At 35.3% G+C, this 27589-nt stretch overlaps 1 protein-coding gene across 1 annotated transcript in view; it reads right to left on the reverse strand.

The window, feature by feature from the left end:
* Positions 1–27589, reverse strand: part of LOC138323582 (guanylate cyclase 32E-like) — an 82931-nt gene that overhangs the window by 30856 nt on the left and 24486 nt on the right. The window contains exons 3-7 of the mRNA XM_069268288.1: positions 10644–10950; positions 9866–10018; positions 7553–7725; positions 3261–3402; positions 1391–1533 (exon numbers count right to left, since the gene is read on the reverse strand). Coding sequence (XP_069124389.1) covers positions 1391–1533; positions 3261–3402; positions 7553–7725; positions 9866–10018; positions 10644–10950 — 918 coding nt within the window. The remainder of the gene's footprint in view (positions 1–1390; positions 1534–3260; positions 3403–7552; positions 7726–9865; positions 10019–10643; positions 10951–27589) is intronic.

A 27589-nucleotide genomic window follows, 5' to 3' on the forward strand; every position in this document is an offset into this window, starting at 1 on the left:
ATATAGAACACGGAGCATTCTGTCCTAGGGGATCTTTAAATAAACAAACATGGTATTCTTTCTCTGATGATGGCTGGCAAAATATTATTTAAATTCATTCAAGACTTTGTATCACTAGCTGCGTTTTAAGTCAAACGTTGATGGACGGACAACGGATGGGCGACGCAAGGACGATATGGACGCCGTGCTATGGCATGACGTCACTGGCCTCTCCGACCAGGTCAGCTAGATGTTTTAAATTATCTTGATTGGTTGATCAATCTGAATAATTTTACATTATGTGTTCAATTGTTTATCTCTGCCTAAATAATGTTGTCATAAGCACAAGCAGAAAGATAGTTATTCTTATTTATCGACCATCTAATATGTTTGAAGCCGTTGTCTACGATCGCCTGCTTAACTGATAGTTTGCCTGTAGTGAAATATATGTCATTTGGTTCACCTCTTTGAGGTATTTTAGGAAAATACCAAAACGATTTGTTGACAATTTGATTTTGTTGACGGAATAATTTTGGCGAAAAAGCCAAAACATGCATACTACCATATTACACGTTAAAGAACAAATGAAACACTTTTGTTCAGCTGCCACAAAATACACGATTAAAGAAATATCTTAACAAGAAACAATCTTCGAATAGGAGGTTTTCTTTAGCGATAGTTGCAGCTCGTGCAATTATTGTTATAAGTTTCGATTTTTCGATAGTGAGATTCAACATGGAAATGCGTTTTTCGTTTTATATTTAACAATTAAAGGATTGTTAGATTGAATTTATTGAAGAATTAAATGCATTCGGCTGGCAGATAAATAGAATAGCGCCCGTTAGGGCGCCACCTAGATTACATTTATATCTCCAATAAATGCAATTTAACTATCCTTTAATTGTTATATTTACATTTTACTATCTAGTTCAAAGTAAAACATAATTTAGATGCAAGTGAACAATTAAATTTCCCACTTCAGACATTTAACCTCAACAGCCAAGTTCAATTTGATAAAAATAGTCCCTATAAAAATTGAAAAGATAACAAAATTTAAGTGTTTTTCAATAGCTTTTTCAACTAACTTCCATTTATCCAGACATTTAAAAGATATTTTTATAAGTTTCATAACCATACTGGTTCATTCAACTACAATGTCAATTTTCCCGCGCGGACTAACATGGTGTCAGTAAACAAGACTCACATCCATTGATGTAGATATTACTACACCAAGTTTAGGCTGCATTTATTCGCTAATAATGCAGATCACGATCATCATTAGAATAATGGGAGTCGCAGTGGCAAAATGTAAATATATAGCCCTTATGATACACATACCTTATTAGAAGTAAGTGAATTGTCTAATTATCATTTTTGTTTTTGAATCATCAAATTGTTCACAGATACTTACCGGATATCCTAGTTCGTCTGATGTCATTCTGAAGTCGCCCACTTGCTCTAAGCGACCAGGGTGCGTTCTAGTCAGGCTGAGGACGGAGTAGTTTCCTTCAGCGTCACCGTCACTATCAATGTACACATCGTAACCTTGGATACCTGTACAAATAAAATAATTATTCGTATCAGAAAATTTTATAGTACCTGTTCAGATCAAAATTACCAGGAAAATAGTGTTATATTAAAAATGTATCTGTTCAGATAGAAACAGGGGAATACTCGTATTATTGAAATAGATACAGGTTCAGATACAAATACTCAGGGCAATATTGAGATTATGCCAGTTCAGATAAAGGGAAATCATGCGAAGAGCGGCAGTGTGCTTGTCATATTGTCACACTTTCATTCTATAGAAACTATTCCTGGGTAAAATCTTAGTTGTTTATATAATTTTATAACAGAATTGAAAAATTGGAAAACGATTTCAGTAATTTGTATCAAAAATATTACTGAAAGTACATTATTAAAATGAATGAAGACAAGGCACCCACTGCATCAGTCATTCATTCACCTTTACCCAATATCTTCCTCCATCCCATCACTCAGACACCCACCTTCACTCTATAATTGGGTAAACGTATTGCCTTTCTTTATTGGATGATAAAAATAAATCTTTAAGCCAGTAAAAATGCTGGTTACAAGAATATTGAATCATATTGTCATATATTATCATATAGCTAAATGGTTGACATCGCATCGTTAATCCACTCGATTGACGTTACGTAAACCTACTTATTAAAACTGTCAAGTTTAAAATGTTTTATGAACACTAACATGGTGTATGTGGAATCATGTATGAAATCACATCAAATCTTAAATAATATATCGACAAAACTTAAGTTCCTCTTAACGTCAGCAGAGTTAGTTACTTTCAGATGTCTTAAATAGATGATGGTAATTGTGTATTAGAAGCGATCACATGACGTAAAGTTTGGAATGATTGTACGTGACTGGTGTTCGTGCAATAGAGGCAGTTGCAGATATAATCAGTCTTATCTTGTGAGACAATAATACATTGAGTATATAGCGGGTCACATCTAAACGAAACATCAGTAATAAACTTCATTCCGGTCACCCACCAACTAATCCTGGACTAGGATTTAGGTTTTCATAGTTCGATTCATATAGAACATTGGATATTTGCGATTTGAAAACAAACTCAAAGCTTACATATTCAAATACCACAGTACTGTCTTTAGTACACGATTGCTTTGGCTGTATAAGAAGTTGGAGATTCATTAACATCCTTTGTTAAATCACCAACTTTTAAACGAAGTCTGGTATTCTATCTCTGAGCATACCATCGGCTATAAATACTCTAAAGTTAATTACATGTTTATCCTTAACAAGATCACTGAGCATCGTCTTAAAGAAACACATTTCCCTCGTCAGTCTGAAGAGTTTCTACTGGCATAGGACTCAAGTCAAGGTCAGTGATGAATTAAAACCATTCGGAAGATCCAAATCTCGATATATGAGAACAACGCTACCTCTCGAAAAACCACCTTTGCAATGCATTGCTTCACGTATGTTAAACTCAAAATGTTTTTCCACGTTTGTGATATCAAAATCATCAAATAAATGATGTGAATACTGCTAATATGGATCAAGTGTAATAAAAATATGAAATCGAGAAGAAAAAAACATAAAAAAAACCGCGATGAATCATTATTTTGTACGGAATTAAGAAAAAGCTTAAGGAATGCGGTCTAAATAGACACGACTTGAGCAGTGCCATCTGCACTCAAAATTCCCGTTTTAAATCCTTATTGATTTTAATCTGATATTTTTCTATGACATGCGACCGGATTACAGTGGAAACTTACTGTGAAACTTGCTGTTTCTAATTTGTTGTACGACCGCCGAACCGTTCCTCGGGGAGCCACCTGATGATATAACTCTGCTCATTGCCTGGGCGAAAACCATCACAGCGTCATACAGGTAGGCGGCAGAGATAGGCACATGATGCTGTAGGATATAAATACAGAGATAGGCACATGGTGTTGTAGGATATAAATACAGAGATAGGCACATGGTGGTGTAGGATATAAATACAGAGATAGGCACATACAGAGATAGGCACATGGTGCTGTAGGATATAAATACAGAGATAGGCACATGGTGTTGTAGGATATAAATACAGAGATAGGCACATGGTGTTGTAGGATATAAATACAGAGATAGGCACATGGTGCTGTAGGATATAAATACAGAGATAGGCACATGGTGCTGTAGGATATAAATACAGAGATAGGCACATGGTGTTGTAGGATATAAATACAGAGATAGGCACATGGTGTTGTAGGATATAAATACAGAGATAGGCACATGGTGCTGTAGGATATAAATACAGAGATAGGCACATGGTGTTGTAGGATATGGGCACATGGTGTTGTAGGATATAAATACAGAGATGGGCACATGGTGCTGTAGGATATAAATACAGAGATAGGCACATGGTGCTGTAGGATATAAATACAGAGATAGGCACATGGTGTTGTAGGATATAAATACAGAGATAGGCACATGGTGTTGTAGGATATAAATACAGAGATAGGCACATGGTGCTGTAGGATATAAATACAGAGATAGGCACATGGTGCTGTAGGATATAAATACGGAGATAGGCACATTGTGCTGTAGGATATAAATACAGAGATAGGCACATGGTGCTGTAGGATATAAATACAGAGATGGGCACATGGTGCTGTAGGATATAAATACAGAGATAGGCACATGGTGCTGTAGGATATAAATACAGAGATAGGCACATGGTGCTGTAGGATATAAATACAGAGATAGGCACATGGTGCTGTAGGATATAAATACAGAGATAGGCACATGGTGAGATAGGGCACATGGTGCTGTAGGATATAAATACAGAGATAGGCACATGGTGCTGTAGGATATAAATACAGAGATAGGCACATGGTGCTGTAGGATATAAATACAGAGATAGGCACATGGTGCTGTAGGATATAAATACAGAGATGGCACATGGTGCTGTAGGATATAAATACAGATATAGGCACATGGTGTTGTAGGATATAAATACAGAGAAGGCACATGGTGCTGTAGGATATAAATACAGAGATAGGCACATGGTGCTGTAGGATATAAATACAGAGATAGGCACATGGTGCTGTAGGATATAAATACAGAGATGGGCACATGGTGCTGTAGGATATAAATACAGAGATAGGCACATGGTGCTGTAGGATATAAATACAGAGATAGGCACATGGTGCTGTAGGATATAAATACAGAGAGGCACATGGTGTGTAGGATATAAATACAGAGATAGGCACATGGTGCTGTAGGATATAAATACAGAGATAGGCACATGGTGCTGTAGGATATAAATACAGAGATAGGCACATGGTGCTGTAGGATATAAATACAGAGATAGGCACATGGTGCTGTAGGATATAAATACAGAGATAGGCACATGGTGTGTGGATAATACAGAATGGCACATGGTGTGTAGGATATAAATACAGAGAAGGCACATGTGCTGTAGGATATAAATACAGAGATAGGCACATGTGCTGTAGGATATATACAGAGATAGGCACATGGTGCTGTAGGATATAAATACAGAATAGGCACATGGTGCTGTAGGATAAATAGAGATAGGCACATGGTGCTGTAGGATATAAATACAGAATAGGCACATGGTGCTGTAGGATATAAATACAGAGATAGGCACATGGTGCTGTAGGATATAAATACAGAGATAGGCACATGTGCTGTAGGATATAATACAGAGATAGGCACATGGTGCTGTAGGATATAAATACAGAGATAGGCACATGTGCTGTAGGATATAAATACAGAGATGACATGGTGTGTAGGATATAAATACAGAGATAGGCACATGGTGCTGTAGGATATAAATACAGAGATAGGCACATGGTGCTGTAGGATATAAATACAGAGATAGGCACATGGTGCTGTAGGATATAAATACAGAGATAGGCACATGGTGCTGTAGGATATAAATACAGAGATAGGCACATGGTGCTGTAGGATATAAATACAGAGATAGGCACATGGTGCTGTAGGATATAAATACAGAGATAGGCACATGGTGCTGTAGGATATAAATACAGAGATAGGCACATGGTGCTGTAGGATATAAATACAGAGATAGGCACATGGTGCTGTAGGATATAAATACAGAGATAGGCACATGGTGCTGTAGGATATAAATACAGAGATAGGCACATGGTGCTGTAGGATATAAATACAGAGATAGGCACATGATGCTGTAGGATTAAAAATACAGAGATAGGCACATGGTGCTGTAGGATATAAATACAGAGATAGGCACATGGTGCTGTAGGATATAAATACAGAGATAGGCACATGGTGTTGTAGGATATAAATACAGAGATAGGCACATGGTGCTGTAGGATATAAATACAGAGATAGGCACATGGTGCTGTAGGATATAAATACAGAGATAGGCACATGGTGCTGTAGGATATAAATACAGAGATAGGCACATGGTGCTGTAGGATATAATACAGATAGGCACATGGTGTAGGATATAATACAGAGATAGGCACATGTGTGTAGGATATAAATACAGAATGGCACATGGTGCTGTAGGATATAAATACAGAGATAGGCACATGGTGCTGTAGGATATAAATACAGAGATAGGCACATGGTGCTGTAGGATATAAATACAGATAGGCACATGGTGTGTAGGATATAAATACAGAGATAGGCACATGGTGCTGTAGGATATAAATACAGAGATGGCACATGTGTGTGGTAGGAATTATAAATACAGAGATAGGCACATGGTGCTGTAGATGAGAATCAGATGGCACATGGTGCTGTAGGATATAAATACAGAGAAGGCACATGGTGCTGTAGGATATAAATACAGAGATAGGCACATGTGTGTAGATATAAATACAGAGATGGCACATGGCTGTAGGATATAAAGAATAGGCACATGTGTGTAGGATATAAATACAGAGATAGGCACATGTGCTGTAGGATATAAATACAGAATAGGCACATGGTGCTGTAGGATATATAAATACAGAGATAGGCACACATGTGTAGATATAATAAGAGTAGGATATACAAGATAAGCACAGATAGGATGTGTGTAGGATATAAATACAGAATAGCAATGTGTGTAGGATATAAATACATGAAGGTGTGTGTAGTAGGACATGTGTAAATACAGAGATAGGCACATGGTGTGTAGGATATAAATACAGAGATAGGCACATGGTGTTGTAGGATATAAATACAGAGATGGCACATGGTGCTGTAGGATATAAATACAGAGATAGGCACATGTGCTGTAGGATATAAATACAGAGATGGCACATGGTGTTGTAGGATATAAATACAGAGATTGGCACATTGTGTTGTAGGATATAAATACAGAGATAGGCACATGGTGTGTGAGATATAAATACAGAGATAGGCACATGGTGTTGTAGGATATAAATATAGAGATCGGCACGTATACATGTGTTGTAGGATATAAATACAGAGTAGGAGTGTAGATAAAAGATAGGCACATGGTGTTGTAGGATATAAATACAGAGATCGGCACATTGTGTTGTAGGATATAAATACAGAGATAGGCACATGATGCTGTAGGATATAAATACAGAGATAGGCACATTGTGTTGTAGGATATAAATACAGAGATCGGCACATTGTGTTGTAGGATATAAATACAGAGATGGGCACATAGTGGTGTAGGATATAAATACATTGACCTGTTAGGAATTAGGAGCTAGTGATGAATGTTACATAATATCAATGTATTTGAACACAGTGACATGTTAAATAATGGATATAATAATAATAAGAAGAAGAATGAAAGAAAAAAAGAAAAAAAAGAAAGAAAGAAAGAAAGAAAGAAAGAAAGAAAGAAAGAAAGAAAGAAAGAGAAAAAAGAAGAAAGAAAGAAAGAACACGGCCTTTATTTCTATTTTAGACTGTAATATGACATATCCACCCATATTCAAAATGTATAGATCTGTAAGTTGTAGTAACAACATAAATACATGTATATATAAAAATAATCCACTAGAAATCAGTATTTCATATCGATCCACTAATACATACAATACCTTACCTTTGACACGATTGGTGGGAGAGGAGGTAAATTAATTGGAGGTTGGTGATTGAGGTCCCGCACGTTCTGGAGGAAGGTCTCCCACCGAGGGTTGTTAGGGGCCCGTGGTACCAACAACAGCACAGACCGGAAGGCGGACACACACTCCTCTGTTACATTTACCTCAAACGGGGCTATACGGGAAAACATAGAAAATAATGTGTGAGGCAGGTTTCATTCAGTCATAAAGAGAAATGTTTAAGGGGAAATATTAGCCCTATCTTTATCAAACTCCTCTTCAATAGAGTTCACTTCAAACTGGTCCTCTCAATATTGGTTTACAAGGATACGATGATACAGTTGCGATTTCATTTAATGTTTCTGTAATGGTAACTCTGTACGAACGGAAGGATAAAATCATCAATGGTAAAAATATTTTTCAACATATGGATATTCGCTATTTATTCAAAATATATTAATGTTATAACAAAGTTAAGAATTGGAAACAGTTTGAACGTTATATACTTTTCATTTATGTCTTTCACTTGATGAACACCTATCTAAACTGGGCCTTGATAAGGTATAATAAACAAATGAAAGAATGCAGGGAAATTATCAAACTAAAAAACACAAAAGAGAAGACACCAGTTGTAATACAATAAATTAATTGGTAACCAGAAAACCAATAGAACAACACATATCATTGCAACAACTTTACAAACCTAAAATATACACAGGTATCCTTCAACATCCCAAATTAGAAGTGGGGCTTAATATGTGTATAAAATTGCATACAAGAAATGTAATGCCTTATATACATGTATATCGGAAAAACAGGAAGTTTATTTGCAGCCAGCCTTTGTAAACATCGAGAAAACGTGGACATTCGAGTAGGCAGCAAATTCAGAGATTAGAATGCAAACAAACCTGAGTCCTATTTCAACACAGTGGTGATCACATATCACACTTCACAATAAATTCGCGTGGATGATTGAAGAAATTTTAAGTAATTGATATATATATGGCAGCAATTTTCGACTTCAGGCGAAAGAAGCCATCTGGATACGATGTAGTGGGCATGCGTTTTGATATGGATGAGGAGCCCGAGGACTTCCTCAGTGCATCTATACATCTGATTTTTGGTTGAGCATTTGCCCCTCTGACGAGGCTGTAGGTCATGTGGTCTGGCCGAGCCACATAAGTGTTAATAAAATACCGTTATCAAATGGTTATGGCAGTTTTACTCCAGCTTAACGCTCCGCATAACGGAAATAATTAACCTGTTGTCGATATAATGTGATTGAATGGGTTGTTGCTGACAGTATGTTACAGCGCGATACCAATATAAAAAGGAAAACGATTCCACTTGCACAAGGAGACAAAACACGAACATGTCACATTCTCCCAAACCCACACGATTTAAAACGCACGTAAACAATAATGTTGTAGTGGTGGTCCTTAAATGATAACCTTAGCGTTTAATGAGATGTGAGACAACATTATACCAAATCAAAGTATTTGTAACTGTGAATGCGTTGTCTAGTGTTAAAAAGAGACCAACTTTGGTAGTACATAGATAATATTATCAGCCATAACTATCTGTCGATGTTTTCCATCATCTTGGCATGCTATATTTTACAATCACCTCCGCACTAATCACCTCCGTATATACTATTTACAATATGATAGCTTGTTATAGCAAGTGTAATGAAAATTATTAACCGTTTGTGTACTATATTGGTGGGGCTTTATAAATATTTATAAATATATCCAAAAGATTCCGAAGGTTGAAAACGTTTGAGGCGTTTCTGATTAATGGAGCTTCCAAAACAATTACTATATTTTATTGCACTGTTTTAACATAATCCCTGCAGTGATATTCAGCTCAATCCAATCATTACCATGCATCCCTGATTCACCGTGAAATGAATAAAAGGGTGCAGGTGAATCATGAAGCATTTTTACTTGTATACGCTGTAAGAGAATGTTGTATCAAGCATGCTATAAATATATGAACTATAAAAACGTTCTATCATTTTCAGGTTTTATTCCCGACCTGCTTTTTATTACCATTGGTAACTTCGTTACGTGGTTTTACAAACTAATTTCCTCGCTGCTATGATTCTGTATGTTTAAGAAAGGATATACAATGATTTTTATCATCATAACCCTAAAAACCATGCATGTATTAGCAATCGATGACTAGCATAGCAAAACCCTCATAAAAAATTATGTTTTTATGCATTTAAGATGAAATAGCTTCATGAGAGACAATATCTATCGTGATTGGAGAAACATACGATAGTCATTTGTAATCAGAGCTGAACGCCTTACTTTTGATAAAGAAGTTATGATCCTCTGTGTTATACGGTCGATCGTCTGCAGCCCGCGCAATAATTACATATTCCCCAGTACTGGTCTCCGGTTTCCGGTCAATCGCCCGAGCGAAGTCAATCAGAGCATAGTAATCACCAAGGAAAATGTAGACTGAAAGATAGATAACATGGCATAAGTCTACTTTACGTAAATGAAACCCAATACTGTCAGAACACATCGTGAGGCTTTGTACCAATTTGGTCTTTTATCGGTGGTAAAATCGATGTTAGGTAAGGCATTAATATACCTGATACATCGTGGTTGACACATTTAACTTTTTTCAGGTAATGCTGTGATATTTCAACTTCAATAGTAGATATTATCTAGACGTGAATGAGAACCTATGGTATCATCAATGGGGTAATTTCACAATTATATAAAAAGGTTAATTTGAGCTTGCCGTTTGATATTTCAGAAGTACATTTCTAATATCTTAATCTGGCATACTACTAACCACTTATTGAAAAAAAAAAAAAAAAAATAGTTAAACAAATGATTATCCGAGTGAGTTTTGTATGACGATGAAAATTTTATAGGACACAGATATTCATTACCTTTTCATGTGCAGCTTTGGTATTTTGGTACATTTATTTAAAATTGACATTGCTTATTAGTATGTATTTGTGTTACTTTCATTATCATGAATATTTCATTTTGACTGGAAGTTGCCCGAACAAATTAAAGTTACATGGTTGCTACAGGAAATTTTCTAAACATATTGCATAATCTTAATTACTTCTTGTCCGTCTGAATGTTTTCTCAACTATCGCTGGAAAGTTTGTATTGGAGGGGTACGGCTCCTGGAAATAAACCTTCTGTGTCACTTTGATGCCATGGTCTGACGTCATTCGTTGGAGGCTGCGCGCGGTCTGATTCCATTCATCCGATGTTCCCACAACCATTGTAACAGTCTTCCACTTGAAGTATTGCAATACCGCTAGAATAGACTTGGATACTTTCGATGTGGACGGCTGGATCTGTACAAACGTCGACTGGAGTCTGGTCACATGGGGAACACGTGACATAGCAAAGTCATGGCAACCCTGAAATATCATAATATATTAAGACTCCATTAGAGACTTAAATAGTCCATTTAACCATATCATATTGGCTAAAATGAACGTCATATCGGCATGGAAATGTTATTTAGTGTGGTCTTTTGGGGGAAAGGCTATTTAAAGACATAAACACTATACCAAAACCCAATACAACTTGTCGTATGTAGGTATGTATGTAAGTACGAAACAACTACGAGAAAAGTAATAGTTTGCGAATTTGATGCAATTAAGGTCCACAGGGGGCGCTCATTACTAGACAAGGTCCAGTAATCAGCTGAAGACCACGATACCGGTTCGCTAATCAGGCCGTAGGGCTTGCTGACTGAGACAGACTGGCCGATGGAATATCTCTAAAGACTCATTTAACATCGTTTCTAGGCCATCCTGTCATCACTTTCTGGTGTAATTACAGCTTAACAATCCTATACTGATACATGTACTTATAATGGTCAATACGTTTATATGTTTATTCTAAAACTGTAATGTCAACTACCGGTTAGAGAAACAAATAACGGGTCTGAGTCCGGCAGTGGAGGGGCGACCCGACATGTTTATTACATACATATCCATAGAGAAAAACGTGGTTAAACTTGTAATTTGGTGAATGAAATATGCCTACACTGAATTAGGCATGTTGGTTTCGAATAACGAATTTGCTTCGTGATAAGGAATTGGTATTTCGAGTAACGAGTCCACTGCCGGCGGTGGATTGGATCTCCACTATCGACAGCCACTTATCGAAATCTACATTCATGTATCGTGGATTTCATTAACTAATTCACCCCTGTAGAAGCAAGTAGAAGATTTCGATGAACTTTGGAGAATAAAAGCATTTTTATTTCTTCAATCAACGATCAAACAAGTCTAGTCGAGATTAAACAGATAGCTCGCTGATGCATTAGCATGAACCTAAAAGGCATCTGAAGTTTCTTTCTTTTTTAAAATGCCACAATAGTAATATTAACTAATGTTTCGAAACCATATGCAAACTATCGACCTGCACGTGGTCATGCATTATCCAATGGGAACAGTGGAAAATCAGAGCATCACTAATAAAGCAAATAGTATAACAAATACGAAATATAGAATATAAACATAATAAATAGTCATTATACAACCTGTTTCCAGCAGACGGGGCAGATTATAATAATAGATTACAATGTAATGACATGACGACAAAAACAAATCAAAGATTTTCTGTCAAAATGTATATCTGAATATCTGTAGAATTTTTATTTCTTCCCCCAAACAATTAACAATGAATTATCCAACTATTGCAAAAAATGTGTTCTTTTTTAAAATGAAAACTCAAATAGGATATTTTTTTCCGCCAAATGATTTCAACTACTCACAAAAATGTATGTGATATAAAAAGATGAAAAACACAGAGAATAAACATTTTGAAAGATCATTACTGTTAACCATTTTATTTCGCGAGATGAAAATTTTCGCATTATTTCGCCTGATGTTACACGAATAATTTTATATAAAACGTTGAACGCGAATTTCTATATTCGCGAATACATTGAAAATTGCGAAGATGCGAAATAACAAAAACAAAATAATTTTGGCGGCTCCTAAATTTCCCGATTTCCGTTTCAAATTACGGATAAGAATTTATATATGGAATTAAAATCCGCGGATGATAATCTTCGCGAATTTAAAAAGTAAATGAAATTTTTTATCAATATACAATTGATGGAGATGACAAATCACGAAAATGATTTTTTTTTATAAATTTACTGTGATCGCAAAATTCGCGAAAGTAAATCGCACGCAAAACAAGTTGTTTTACGGTGTTGTTTACGCGGAAATAAAGTGGCTTATCGCACAGTATGTAGGGAATGTATGACGAAGAAGGCGATCCCAAAGAACACTTCCTGGTTAGTGACATAACAGAACTGACATAGAAACAAGACATTGACATCTATTAGATTACTAGATGTACTGAACTCAGTTATACAAATGTGTACATTTTTTGAATGAAAGAATTATCAATGGACTTGTGGTTCCCACTGGGACTGGACACCAGCTGACGCCACTTGACTATGCTTGACCACCATAGGATAACAGCAGGACAAACAACACACTTTCACTGATAATAGAAGTCAACGACAGTGTAAAAAGTTCAACATCTGTCCACTGTAGAATCTTGTCGTCCTTGGACATTAACTTAGTAGGGTTAAGTGTGTACTGGTAAGTATGGTGGCTGACCACTGCCATTTTCATGCTGTTTTGCTTTTTAGTGGTAGGAAAGATGGAAAGCGAAATGTTTACAAGTTTTTGTTCTACATTTTCTCTTCATAATACGCAAAAATGCGATAAAGCATAATTTTAGTGTCGATATTTCGGTCGTTCGCCTTTTCAACCGCGTAAAAGCGAACACGGCAAGCATCAGCCACCAGCCACCATACATGTGTGTAGTACAGAAAAAACTACATATGGAATATTTCGCGCCTGTATCCTTGATACAGAACACATATTTCAGTATAGAGTATTAGCTGGGAACTTTTTGTAAAAAAACATTCACCGTAAACAATTGTATTCATTTCTGGAAATATTTTAGTTTTCTGCATGAATGCTGATATACATTTTTGGGATTTTAAACAAACATTTTCAGAGAGAATATTCAAAATGTTTACAGTTAAAACAATAATTTCTATTTATAAACTAAAACTAATCAAAGGGAAACTATTTATAGCAATTACTATAGGACACCAATTTCAATGCATAAATAGTTGTCTACTTTCCAAATTACAATTTCAATTTACAAATATACATCGGCTTACAGATTGCTTTGGCCTTTTTGTGAAACGTAACGCTGGTGTTTTCTATTCTGTGAAGCATTTTTACATTAGCAAGTGAAACAGGTGTAAGAAGACGAGAATTGTTTCAGTAATTTTCATTTTTAAGTTGTAAATCACTTTATCTATTTCTGTCTATTTTGTGTATGGCGATAAATAGGGAAACTGATGCAATTATAACCAAGAATTCTTATTTAAATGATAATTGCATTTTAAAACTAATTTACTGTTATTTTACCCGTGTATTGGGTATATGTTAATAAACAAAATCCGTAGTGTGATCTTAACATAGGTATCTTGTTAAACATAACTACTATATTTTAATTAAATCCAATGTACAATGAATTCTGCCGACATTCATTCCTACCCAATATTTTGTCAAAGAAGATATCTTTAAGCGACAAAAGGTCAAGAACGAGCACGTGGATATATATATATATATACATATTTTTCCATTTCCTTCTATTGTTTGAACTCCTATTTCGAAAAATTTAAAAGAGGAAAACATTTAGACTTCTCATACGCAGCCTTGTTTAAATATGGCAGCTGCATTAGACTAATAGCATATCAAATCGCTGAACTAATTCAATTAACTCGATAGTAAATACGCACTCGTGTAAAGCCATCTGTCTGTATACGTGGCTGATAAATATCACATCTACGTGGTTGATGAATAGCCGCTATATCATGTTACATATAAATACCAGTATGTAATACACATAATACTTATACATCGCTTTTTGCCGATATTAGGTCAAGTATGACAGATTTTATTGTGGAAAATGAGGTTAATTTTTCCAGCATCATTTTTGGACAGGCACTGTCCTCTGTAGATTTGTTTTCTATATAAATCAGCAACACGAGAATTATAAATCGCTACTGTCGTTACACAGTGTTATTGTCAGGAACAATAAAACAATATCTTGTTTCGTCCACTGACCGATATTTTAGAATCATCAGTAACCTTTGGTAGTGCGATATGGTTTCTGACAATATACCTATTGATCAAAGTAAAATTATGAAATACACTGTGTATGACACAGACAAATGACGTTAATTGCGTTGTTTTTTATGTTTTGTATTTTATGTTGTTTTTAGACTTTGACATTGAAATTATACTCTGTAGCAATGATATTTGACACTATTCCAAATCAATCGGCTAAAAGGACTCTTACGCTCCTTTTGAAATCCACCATTGTCATCAATTCCCAGACACTCAGGAGTGCCGTTCATAACAGTTCCGTCAAACAGCCCAAACAACAAAGCCTAACAGAGTCATTATTTATTCGGAGTGACTATATCTGCTTTGTTTCGTTTTCCTTATCATATCACTAGCCAACTTTTTCATCCATTTAATATTTTTCTAGTTTTTTTTTTTATCATTATTTATATAAACTTTTTAAAAGTGATTTGAGAAAAAATCATGTCTATGGTTTTTAACTTTTTTTTTGCTTGCTGCAAATACACTTTTCTACAAATTATTCCAAAAGAAAAATGAGTTCACTGGACAGGTTTCCGAGAGATTAAAGCCGATACAAACTTTCGTAAAACTATTGGTAGATTGCCATATACTAAAATGAATGACTTGCCTTATTATCATTTTTCTCCGTTAGGCTGTGCTCATGTTGTGTGTTCGAAGCGAAGCCTAGCGGAATGTCGAAAAAAATGCATTTAATCATATTGAACTATGTACAGTAAGTGGATTTGACGACTTTGTGTTGATAGTAATGATTTTTGCATCCGCAGTAACCAGAATTAACATAAACAACAAAACCGAACAGAAACTAAAATCATTTACACCTGATGGGAAATAAAACGTTGTTGAGCTACGATATAAAATTCAGATATAATTGTGTCCAAGCTGTTCCATGTGTCCATTGGGTACTCGTAATTCGTCACGTTTAATTTTAGTACACCATAAAAGTATTTCCCTATTTATGCGAGACTCTAGAGTTCTATAACTCTTGGTTGATGGATATATAAAGTGTTTGACCATAGGACAGCCGGCGGACAGTTCAGGGACACCCGTCTTGCAGAACTGACACTCTTCAATACGGTTATGTTCCGTTGTTGAAATTTGTATTGTTACGTTTTTGCGACGTCAAGAAAACGTCAATAAAGTTATAATCCAATTTTATTTAAAAGATGCTACACCGCTGACGAATGGTATATTTTTCTATAAAAAAACATCAGCAGATGAATCAGTATTTTTCTTCAGTTACAAAATTTACTTACTTAATACCATAACCACTATTGAAAAGTTTGAGCTTATTATTTTACTTCAAGATAAAACATTAAAAACAATCAATTGTTTCCTGAAAAAAGTCCATGACGCTATGCCCTATATGGAATGAAGTACTGATTGCGTATCTTTTGCAAAAGATATTTTATTGTGTTAATCAAATTTAATGCTTATTACATAGCCATGTTCTTTGTACGATGTTATGCCGTCATTAGGTATTTTTTGATAAAATATAATATTTATCAATATTAATCATTAATTAACGCAATTTTCCAAGTGTAATGTCTTTTATAATGGATCCTTTTTCATTTCTAGATTCCATGATAGATAATATACCGACGAAACTGCAGTATCAAGTAATATTTTTTTCGTCGTTTGAAACCGTGTCACTCAGATGACACAAGACGCATGTATTGAATCGATATTGCTTCCGATAAGTCAAAAACATAATAATGAGAAAATAAACTGAAAAAAACAAAGTTACATACAAGACGTAGTTAAATGTTACTAACTAGGAAATTAAGATACCCTGGTAATGGAATATTCTCTGGACAAAGCTTATTAGGCACCTGTGGTCATCTCCAGGGTAAAAAAAACCACAATTAATCTTGACTTCAAACAACAGATTCTGGAGACCTATCCGACTTATACTAAAGCATATTAAATATCAAGTTATGTAATTAATCTTCTCCCGAGAGTATAACATTTGCTGCGTGATACGACATTGTATTTAACTCATTCGTCCCTGAAGACACATTTAGGCTCATCTAAATCAAAGTCTAGACCAATCCACTTTAAAATTTCGGGGGTGACTGAGTTAATGCTATATTCCTAGCGAGGTATTCAATTATATTTTTATCATCTAATTTTAGAAATGGGAGAACCCGTCTCACAAGACACGTAAGTGTGTAAATACACGCGATAAGAGCCGACAGGTCATCTGATACATTTCCGATTTTAAGGTAGACGGGCCAAGTATGCTGATACGGACGAGGGCTAGCTACTGCTAAGTTTGGGAATCGTATCAAAATTGTAAATAGATTGAATCCCCATCATTCTTGTATGCGCCTGTGCGAAGGTCACTTTAAAGTGATATTGATGAATTATAAAGGCATTTTGCACATAAACGAATAATCATATTTCAATACTTTAACAACACAGACGAAACTTCACCATCTCGATACTCCAGAGGTTACCAATCGATAGCGATATAAATATCAACCCATGAATGATGTCATAGTAAAACTGAAAGCTTTGGGTGCGACAACTTACAAACGAGACAGGGTATACGTAATTTGGTCCTTTGATATACATCAAAAGAAATCGGTTGATCGAATAACGTACAGTACACAGTATTGGTTTTGAAGTCGGTCGTATCTTGTAATCTTCAGAAGAAGTCTCTGTAGACCTTCAAGATTGGTCAGATCTTTAAAACTTACTTGTCCAGGAGTGGATAGAATGACAGTGATAATAACCACTCGATTACCGAGGATTACAAAACTAATTATGATTGAGTTATTGTCTGTGGACGAAGCATTTGCACAATTGTCTTGAAAATAGGAAATGTCTATTACATAAGTAAGTTATATAATAATGCATTATTGATATTTCAGAGGTTACAAGTGGATAAGTTCGTTGTGCAATATCCAAAATTCGACTATGCCATATCAAAACTGTATGCTACAAAATATGAGACATGTAGTTTAGTTCTTTGACATACATTTAAAGACTCGAGTAACGGTATATTGTTTGATTTTGAAGTAGGACGTCGCGCTCTGTATTCTTCAAATTAAGTTTCTGTTAGCATATGAAAAGTCAGTTTTTTCTTTCCTGAAATGCCTTCAGTTTTGCCTTGACATAGTCCAGGGGTGGATATAATGACAGTGATAGTAACCCCTACGCTATGGGGTTAATGAGAGGCCACACATTGAGAACTTTATCATATGTACAAATCTGCCAACCTGTCTCATACATAAGAACCACCAAGATAGTATGCTGCTTAAAATATCTTAAATCAGCAAAATTCCGATTAACTTGATGGATGTTGTTGAAAGCTGATTTGCAACTACATTTTGTATGACTCATCTTTCCAATAGAATTCTATGAATCTGTACCTCAAAGCGAAAATCACCGTTCCTAAATTTCATGTTCTAAATTACCAACTGTAGGTAGCATACAAGGTAGCCATATGTTATTGCTTGAATAAAATGATAACATTTCTTAAATGTTCAAATCGTATCAAATGTTTCTCAGAACAAAAAATACAAACACAGATAATGATTCTATTTGAACACATTGTGACCAATATTTACCGTATCGTATCAAACATGTCTGTTTTTATCAGCAAGAACCAAGGCAAAGAACACTCGTTTGTCAAATGATATCATTAAAGTAAACAAGATCTTTCTCGATTTTGATCATCCTTGATAGTTAATAGGACTGCATAGTAAAAAGCGTTATTGTGTGTCTTTCAACATTGTTAAAATAACACTGTTTAAAAAGAATGAACTGTAGATATATACTTATCTTCATTAACTAAGAAACACGAGGCATACACAACGTGCATTGCCATTCTAATTGTGGCAATAGCAAGCGTTAAAAATTTCAAAGTCTACCTAAATCAGAAATAACACATGTCGTTATGAAATATGATGCCAAAAGTTGTGAACCAGTCTAGTTATTTTCTATGAATGCAACTACATGTACATTACAAACTACATCATCACCTACATTTACCTCACTTTGATATAGTTATTAAAATCAATGCTGTTGATGGAACAGCCGTTCTCATTCTTCCGGAGCCTTTGATCTACATTGATTCGCTTATTTTCTGTTCCTTGTCGTTTGGATTTATTGATTTTTCTGTCTAACTTTCGTCTCCTGTTCTGTACTATATTTAGTGTTAACTTTTTTTATCACATCTGTTGCAAATTATGAAACAAAGTGGGATTCCGAAATAGAGACAGTCTGGGTAAACATTACCTAAGCATGACCTCTCCAAACCACAGTTGTATACAGACTCTGCTATCTTTAACCCTTTCACTTTAAACATAGAAACCGATACCTGTCTGAACTACATATAGTTGGCGCGCTTGCATTAATTCGTAACTTCCGTCTATGCGCTGTATATAAAACATAGGAATATTGTTTGGAATAAAACATCACCTTCGTTAGCCAAGGGTTACGATCCACCTAGTTCTCTTCTGCAGAAGACGGATAGGCAAATCGTAACCCTTGGCAAGCAAAAATGATAAAACATATGCTTCAGGTAAATTAGACTTAGCAAAATGTTGTTTTTTTGGTTTTTTTTTATATTTATGACGAGAGACCATCGCTGTTGATGCTTGCACGACTTCGGAGCGTTAAGGTCTTACTATGCTTACAAATCAGTCCGGAACTGGATAGATCTGCCAGAAGAGGAGTAAGCGGATCGTAACATTTGCCTAGCAAAGATGATAAAGTAAATGCTTCATGTAAAAAGGACAAAACAGAAATGTCTGTATTTACTCCCAGATGGAATAACTACAAATGTATTCGATGTTTTAACTTTGCGATACTGTAAACGAGGATATATTCGCAAGCGTTTATTTTTGCGATATGCATGGGTAAATTTTCCGCGGTTTTGCTATATTCGTGATATATATTCCCTCAACAAACTTCATACAAATACAAAATCTTATTCCTATTGGAAAGTTTCGCGGTAAAAGTTACTTCGCGTAATAACGTAAATTTCCACGTTTCTGATACCTTATTCTTAGGCATAAGGCCATTTCTCTGTAAACAGATTCTCTCATTATACTATCGAAATTCATCAGGCCTTCCATTAATTTTCTTTAATAATAATTATACTGCACATCGTCCTCTAAATGTCATCATTTCATCGTTTCTCAACTCTATGTATAGTAAATTTGCCATTTAGCAAATAATATAACCGGATGATGAGACACCGCAGAGGCTAAATTTAGAGTTTATATTTATCCTTTTGCCACCTGTGTCTATTTGTATAGTCTAACCTTCGGGTAATAGTAAGGCTTTGCGTACTTTTCAAATTCGGTCAACATAAGAAGTAAGACTAGATTACTGTTTACAATGGAATGTATGATGGAGGGTCGATATTCGACATTTGTTTATTTGAATAGCATGGGATCTTTGTCAAATGCGAATATGCTTATATTTTTTATGAACTAATGTGGATACATCTGGCACTTTCACAAATATTTATGATACTTTGTAAACTATCTTCCTCAAGCTTTCTTTCTTCCATAATTACACTTCACCGCGTATGCAAACAATCGCAAGTATAATCCTCTGTGCAGCATACCAGCTGTTAGCATGGAGGCCAATTAAAAGCATTTCGAATTACTGTTATGTTTCACATAACGTTACAAAATATCTAGGCCACAGCAAAAGATTTGTTACATTGGGTTTTTGGTTGTATGACCTTGGTAAGTCGGTGATATCTAAAAGTGATTGGCACTCATGGTTTGTACAACGAGGCGTTCACCTGAAATAATTCAATAATGTAAAAACATGTTAATGGTATTCCCTCATATAATAGCACATATTTATGCCATGCCCTCACACGACAGAAATTGATAGTGATATATACCCTCATATTTAATAATGGTATACCCTCAAGCGATAACAATCTGTTAATGGTATACCCTCACAAATTAACATCTGTTTATGTTTTAAGTTGGAAACAAGCATATTGGAATTATCATTTCATATTTGTCGGAATGCGTTATAAATTCTACAGTGTCGTGCAATCATAAGATTGTATATTAGATAAGTTAACGAAAACAACAGCATTCAGTGGAATTGTGATAGTGCTACTCCACCGCCGACATAGCATAAACAAAACTCATCATTTGAACATTTATTGGTGTTTCACCCTGTGTGTATATATATATGTATAATTACCAAAAAAAAATATAAAATAATTTATTTTGCTTTTAATGCCTGCATAGTCAGTACTCAATTCCATGTAGGACATAGTGCCAGGGATTTTTTCCGGGATGCAATTAATTATTTTTAATATTTTCATCTTGAAGTAAAATTAGAAGCTCAAACATTTTAGTGATGGTAAAATGGTGTAAAATACGTATCTTTCGTAACTGAAAAAATACTTATTCGTCTGCTCCTATTATTGAGAAAAAATACCATTGGTAAGCGGTGGAGCATCTTTAGATAAACTATTAGTGTCGACATCAAGCATTGCAAATGGCTTAAAAGTGATATAGCACTATAGATAGGGCAAAGTTCCACAATACAAGAAGACACAACACGAATATACCGCAGCCTCCCAAAACACGCACCACTCACTTCACACACGTAACACACCGCATACATGGGAGGCCGTCCTGACATGACCCTGCCTGTTAATAGGACATAAATATAACAAACCAAACTTATTTAACCTCCATATAACGTAAAAATGGATTGGCTCTTTGTAACGTCATCTCTGATTGGCTTACACAAATGACACACACGTGTACACTCGGGACACACTGCATGCAGGGGTGGCCGTCCTTAAGTGGCCTTAACTGTAATCCATTAGGGGGTAAAGCCCATTAATCAACCAGCTCACAAGTGTAACAGTTTCTTATTTCTGAAGTAAAAACTTAACTTAACTCAAAATATTTTATTGCATAACAAAAGGATTGCATAATAGGCAGTAAAAATGATTCCTCAAGCAACATGGGACTAATTAAAATAGAACCTCATTGTTATGTAGCGATAATACAAGAGTTTCCCAGTTTATTAAGAGTACAGTGATGTTTGTGTGGTATCACAGGAACATGAAATTACATTCCATGTAATCCTGAGTATATGTTCTAGAAATCACATGAATGTATTAAATGGTAAGAACAGATCACTGGAGGAAAACTAATCTACCGACTATTACAAGGATTGCGTGTCTCAAATATGAGAGGACAGTTAGGGTCCAACTACGAGGAGACAGTGGTAATTATTTCTACCCTGACCTGAATCTTCCGGTAAAGGCTGATACATTATGTATTCTAGAAATACAATTTAAGTCTTCTCTATTTCAACAGAAAAAGGAGATGTCATCCACTGCATTTGACACGTTAATTCACTAATATGGCTGCACTATTCGGGGGGTCATGCATACTTTTCGTGCACCTTTTGAAACGTAACGGTGAATCTAAAATGAACCAGACAGTATACCGCACAATTAAATTTCTGGAAATGTTGAAAGGTTGTGTAGAAAACAATTTGATTTTCAGTACAATTAGATTGGTCACGCACACTCACACACGAAAGTGTTAAATTGAAGCCTTAGAGAAATTTCTATTTAACGTTTGTCACCCATAACTTCCATTAGTTCCGTGTAATTTAACATGTCCTAGTGACCTTTGTAATGAAATACAGAAACTAGTGAATAAGATAGATATTTAGATGATGCTGTACAAGTATACTGATAATTAAACAACAATGATGACAAAAATAAATTGTCTGTGAATTCATGATTCATGAGGTATGAGGTCACGTGATACAGAACAAAATTTGCATCTGTCTAGATATGAAAAGAATCATTTTCATGGTAACTTACATTCTGGTATAAGCATAGTACTGTTAATGATATACTTCCTGTATCTCATTGTTCTCTAATCTTTATCCAATGATAATGACGGAAAAAATGAATTACCAAAAAGGCCAGTCTTACAATGAAAAGAAAACAATAGACCAGCGAGTGAAGTGAGGAAAGTTTCGCTATGCATCGTTCAACATGAGGCTTAATATTTCGCATTCAAGAGTCCAGCCACACAATTTATATTCAAATTGTTAAAATAAGGCAAAATAAACACACAATCGAACCGAATGTAGCGATATGTGAGACTGATCGTTTTGTTTATATCATTTAGACTAAAGGCGCATCAAAGATTATGTGATGAAACTGAAAATTTTCAATGCTAGTGTTGGTATGTGCACCTTTAAATCATCAAATGCTTTCAAAGTCTCGATAAGCCTCATATTTCATAATATTAATAAAAAAAATTGACCAGAACCTGTCTGACGTACCCTGTGACATCAACAAAAATCTTAATTTACGAGACTAACCTATCCTTCTGGTTACTGAATTACGCATGCGCACCAACCTTCAATATGTACTATTATAATGAGCACTTTGCCTAGTATCAACCCACGCAAACTTCCTATACATATTCATTGAAACATAAAATAACTAACGTACAACATACATTATGTACTAATGTTTAAATAAAGGACTGAATTATTTTTTCTTCGGGGAAACATGGAAAACTGGAACCACTCGTTCCGAAAAAGTAAGGTTTCTTTACTTCATCTGTCATATAAAAATGATCAGGGTGGATCTAATTCAAATGCCAGGCATGTTCAGCCATGTCATATAACCATGTTATCAATGTCATATGACATACACCAGTGCGACGTCATGGTAATTACGGTCATCAATAGGTGACATCGCTAAGCAGAAACGTCCAATACTAATCGGATTTCGCCATCCGTATACCAACACCAAAAAGTTGCCTGTATTTGTATAAGTACCAGTTGTGTGATAACAGAAAACATGTTACATTTGCGACTATGTAAAATGAATTTATAAATTGCATATGCCCTTACCTAAATATCAAAAAAAAAATAAAATCATTAAGATATTATATAGTCGCTTACGTAACATCATCTGGTCCTAAATGGACATCGTTTTCCCGACCATGATTTCGATCGTAGATGTTTAGAAAATCCTACCATCCGTAAAATTCACCAACATAAACCATTATTTTATGTAATGTAGCATCGATTTCAATACATCATCATTGATTTTATAATCTAGACATATGGACACCTATATCACATTGCATAATACGGCGAATGGAAAATTATTGTTTTACTTTAAATGCCCACTGGCGTGTAAAACGCTTAGCTTATCTACTATTTGTCGATTTTCTGCCACAGAAAACCCCAGTTTTGACGAGCTGAAGTGTGAAAAAGCATTAGAAACGAAACACTACCACAATGTCCATCAAATGACATTCGTAACATCCTCCCTCAAAAATACTCGATATTAATGAATATTTTTAGATGTTTAAACAAGAGTCTTCCTGACAATGACGCATTAGAGCATTTCTCTATTGAAATTGTTGATTCATATAATGAAGCAATTAAGCGTTGGTCCCTAAAGAGGCGTTTACCTGCCTCATAGGACAATAACTTGCTCTAACATTCTCCTAAGGTAATTAGCGGCTTCACTTAAATGGAAATTTGCTTTATTTTTCCTGCATAGAAACATTAAATTGAAACAAAATCTCTTTTTCTTTATTTCGAAAGAAATTAATGATACAAATAAATGTCATTCCAAATTGACTGTCGTCTACGCGTCGTCCGCGTTACTCAAAGGTTTTACACTTAATGTTTATTTACGGAAAATGTGAGAAATAAGGATAATGCAATCCTTTGAATAATCCTCTGGGGCTCTAGAATGCGGTCTCGCTTTCGTTTAACGTCTCGTTTTATGTAGAAACATTTTTCGTACATACTGTTTAGATACTTGCTTAATTATATCTCACAGAACTTAATCCCCAAAAGAGAAAAGTTACTTTAGAACGGTTTCGAAACAGATCAGAAATGGATATGTTGCACCACTGGGATTTGTTTCAGAATAATTTTGGTTTCCCAAAGGATGAATCCCAAAGAAAAACAACTTCATTCATTATCATACTATTTACACGAACTTATGTATTCAACAGTTTTCGATTGGTTGACCTAATTTTAAGTAACCTTGAACTTTTATTATATACAGTAAAGGGATTTTATGAAAACTAAATAAACAAACAAACGTTTGTTCCCTCAAAATATTTATTTAGAAATAATGCCGTAAATGTGGATATGTCCGCGAAAGTTTGTGTAAAGATTTGGCGGTGTTATTATTTTCGCGATTTGCACGTGTAAACCTTTTGCGGCGTTATTATTTTTCGCGATTTGCACGTGTCAACATTTTACGGTGTTATTATTTTCGTGATTTGGGCGTGTAAAAATTTCGCGGTGTCGTTATTTTCGCTAAATATACATCTGCAACTAAGTTTCAAATGGTCGAAAAAACATTTAGGGAACGTTATTGTAGTAAAAGACCTTGGCACAAATAGCGTATTTTGTACCATGTACCATGTTTACAGTGTAAGTTTGCACCCATTTCGAGAAAATATTCTTATTTTGTTTTTCGAAAGATCTGATCTTTAAAAATTCCATGTTTTCTTCATTTATCCCATCTTAGCGATACTAGATGAATGTATGGAGAACACAACAAGTGAGACATGACTTAGATAACTATAAGTAAAGAACAGCATTAAATGGTTGACATTTTACCACCCAAAATTGTATTCCTACATACATGTAATGCTAGGGGCCGTGGTGTCTGAATGTTTCAGATGCATTACCATCGCATACCACCTCTGGGTTGCGAGTTCGAATTCCCTGTTGGGCAGTTGCCAGATTCTGGCAGCTGGTCAGTGGGGTTTTTTTCTGGGTACTCCGGCTTTCCTGCACCAACAAACCTGGTACTTTCTTTTATTACCATGGCTGTTAATAGGACGAAACAAAACCTGCATAATGCTACACCAAGTCATTCTCAGGGCTGGGCCACTTTCTTCGAAGTCAATATCAGGACACCCCTCACCTTGTTGAATCATCATATGCCATGGCAAGTGGCAAACATTTTAGATTCACTGTGATTAGATTGAAAATGACTAATTCCTTAACATAATTTCACTTGATCAAGTCACTTATGATATCGGTCCAAATGTTACTTTCTGGAATATCATTTTTGTCAATTCTGTTCGCAAGTTATTGAATTATAGTGTACCACAAAGTAAAAAAAAAAATTTTCCCGTAACCACTGCTGTTCCAATTTAAGATGTATGTACACTTATAGGTCGACTGGCATAAAAAATGGGCGGACTTCAGCAACAAACACATTGTTGCTACTTTCTGTGTGAGGTGCTTTGTTACATATGTATCTCCTTATCATCCAGAAATGAAGAATGATTAATCGTGCGTGACACCATTTATAATTACGCACGCGAAGTTCTCTTTCATCATGCATATATATCTTCGTTTACGTCATATCAACTGTTTTTTGTTTGGCGGGAAACATTGACCACGTGGTCATCGATTTGACACTGCACGCAAACCGTTTGATAAATAAGAGATATAGAGTAATCTTCCACTGTGACATACAGATGACATCTGACCTTTATTGGAATGTTTAAACAACCATAACATCCGTCTCTCTCTATATATAAATAGATATACATTTTCCCCTTCTTCTAAGTAACGTATTTAAGCGAAGATAATATTTCGCGGTTCTGCGGGCCATCACTATGAAAGTGAAAATTTGATTCGCGAAATATTAAGTAATGGTTGACTTGTTTATGCCCTAAAAGCTGATTGCGAAAATATAAAACCCGTTAAAATCAAATTTTCTCGTTTTTACCTCAAATCGCGAAAAAATGTGCCCCACTTAAATAACTGGCTGTACGGTAAAAAAAGATATGCATTTTTATACAGAACGTCCATTACGGCGAAATTTCAAGACCATATTACTTCATTAAATATAATTAACACTATTATTGAATTTAATATGGTCGCTGTTTATTGCATCTGTGACACAATACTACAACATGATCATTAACTACCATTATGCACGTGTTGTGCTCTAATCAATATATATTTGCGCTCAGATTGCAACTCATCTGACATTTCAAAAATACATCGCCGCGAGGTATTATGACATAGAGCATCCATCTTTCTAAGATTTGATTGACAGCTGAAATTAATGCTTGAACATAAAAAGGATATGTGGTTTTTCGTTATTTACTTTCGTTGTAAGAGACATGTCATATAAAAAGAAATGTGTTGGTTTAAACAATGTCGTAGTGCGCTGGTAATGTTTGAGGAATGCATTGACAAACATCGTACAGTGTAAGGATATTTCACACAAATGACAATAGGAATGCTTTACAGATTGTGACGACATGTCAATTACAAACTCTGCATGACGCCGGAAGAACACACATCCACGTATTTTTCTATCTTTGCATATAACAGAATTACCTACCTTCCGGGCATGTGTCGATTGTGACGTCATTACTTTCTTTTCGCTGGAAAAATATGATGTTGTGCTCATAAAAACATGACGTGACAAACGGTATCTACTAAAAGGGACTGATAACTCTGCAATATGCAAATCCAGAATACAATTACCCGGCTATTGTAATGATGAATTTTCGTTTTTCGGATACTCATACATTCTTTGTAACAGTAACACCAATATTAGTGGTTATAGTTTCTCCTATTGTCACAGTAGACGAGTGGTAAGATGTCTCGACATATTAAGCCCCACACCTCTGGGTCGCGAGTTCGATTCAATGTGGGGCAGTTGCCAGGTACTGACCGCTGGTGTTTTTTCTCCGGGTACTCCGGTTTTCCTACACTAAATAACATGACACACCCTTACATGATCCTGGCTGTTATTAAGAACTAATAAAACCCTTAACCCCACCCTCCTATTGTCTGTGCC

This window comes from Argopecten irradians, chromosome 5, assembly GCF_041381155.1.
Source record: "Argopecten irradians isolate NY chromosome 5, Ai_NY, whole genome shotgun sequence".
Classification (NCBI taxonomy): Eukaryota; Metazoa; Mollusca; class Bivalvia; order Pectinida; family Pectinidae; genus Argopecten; species Argopecten irradians.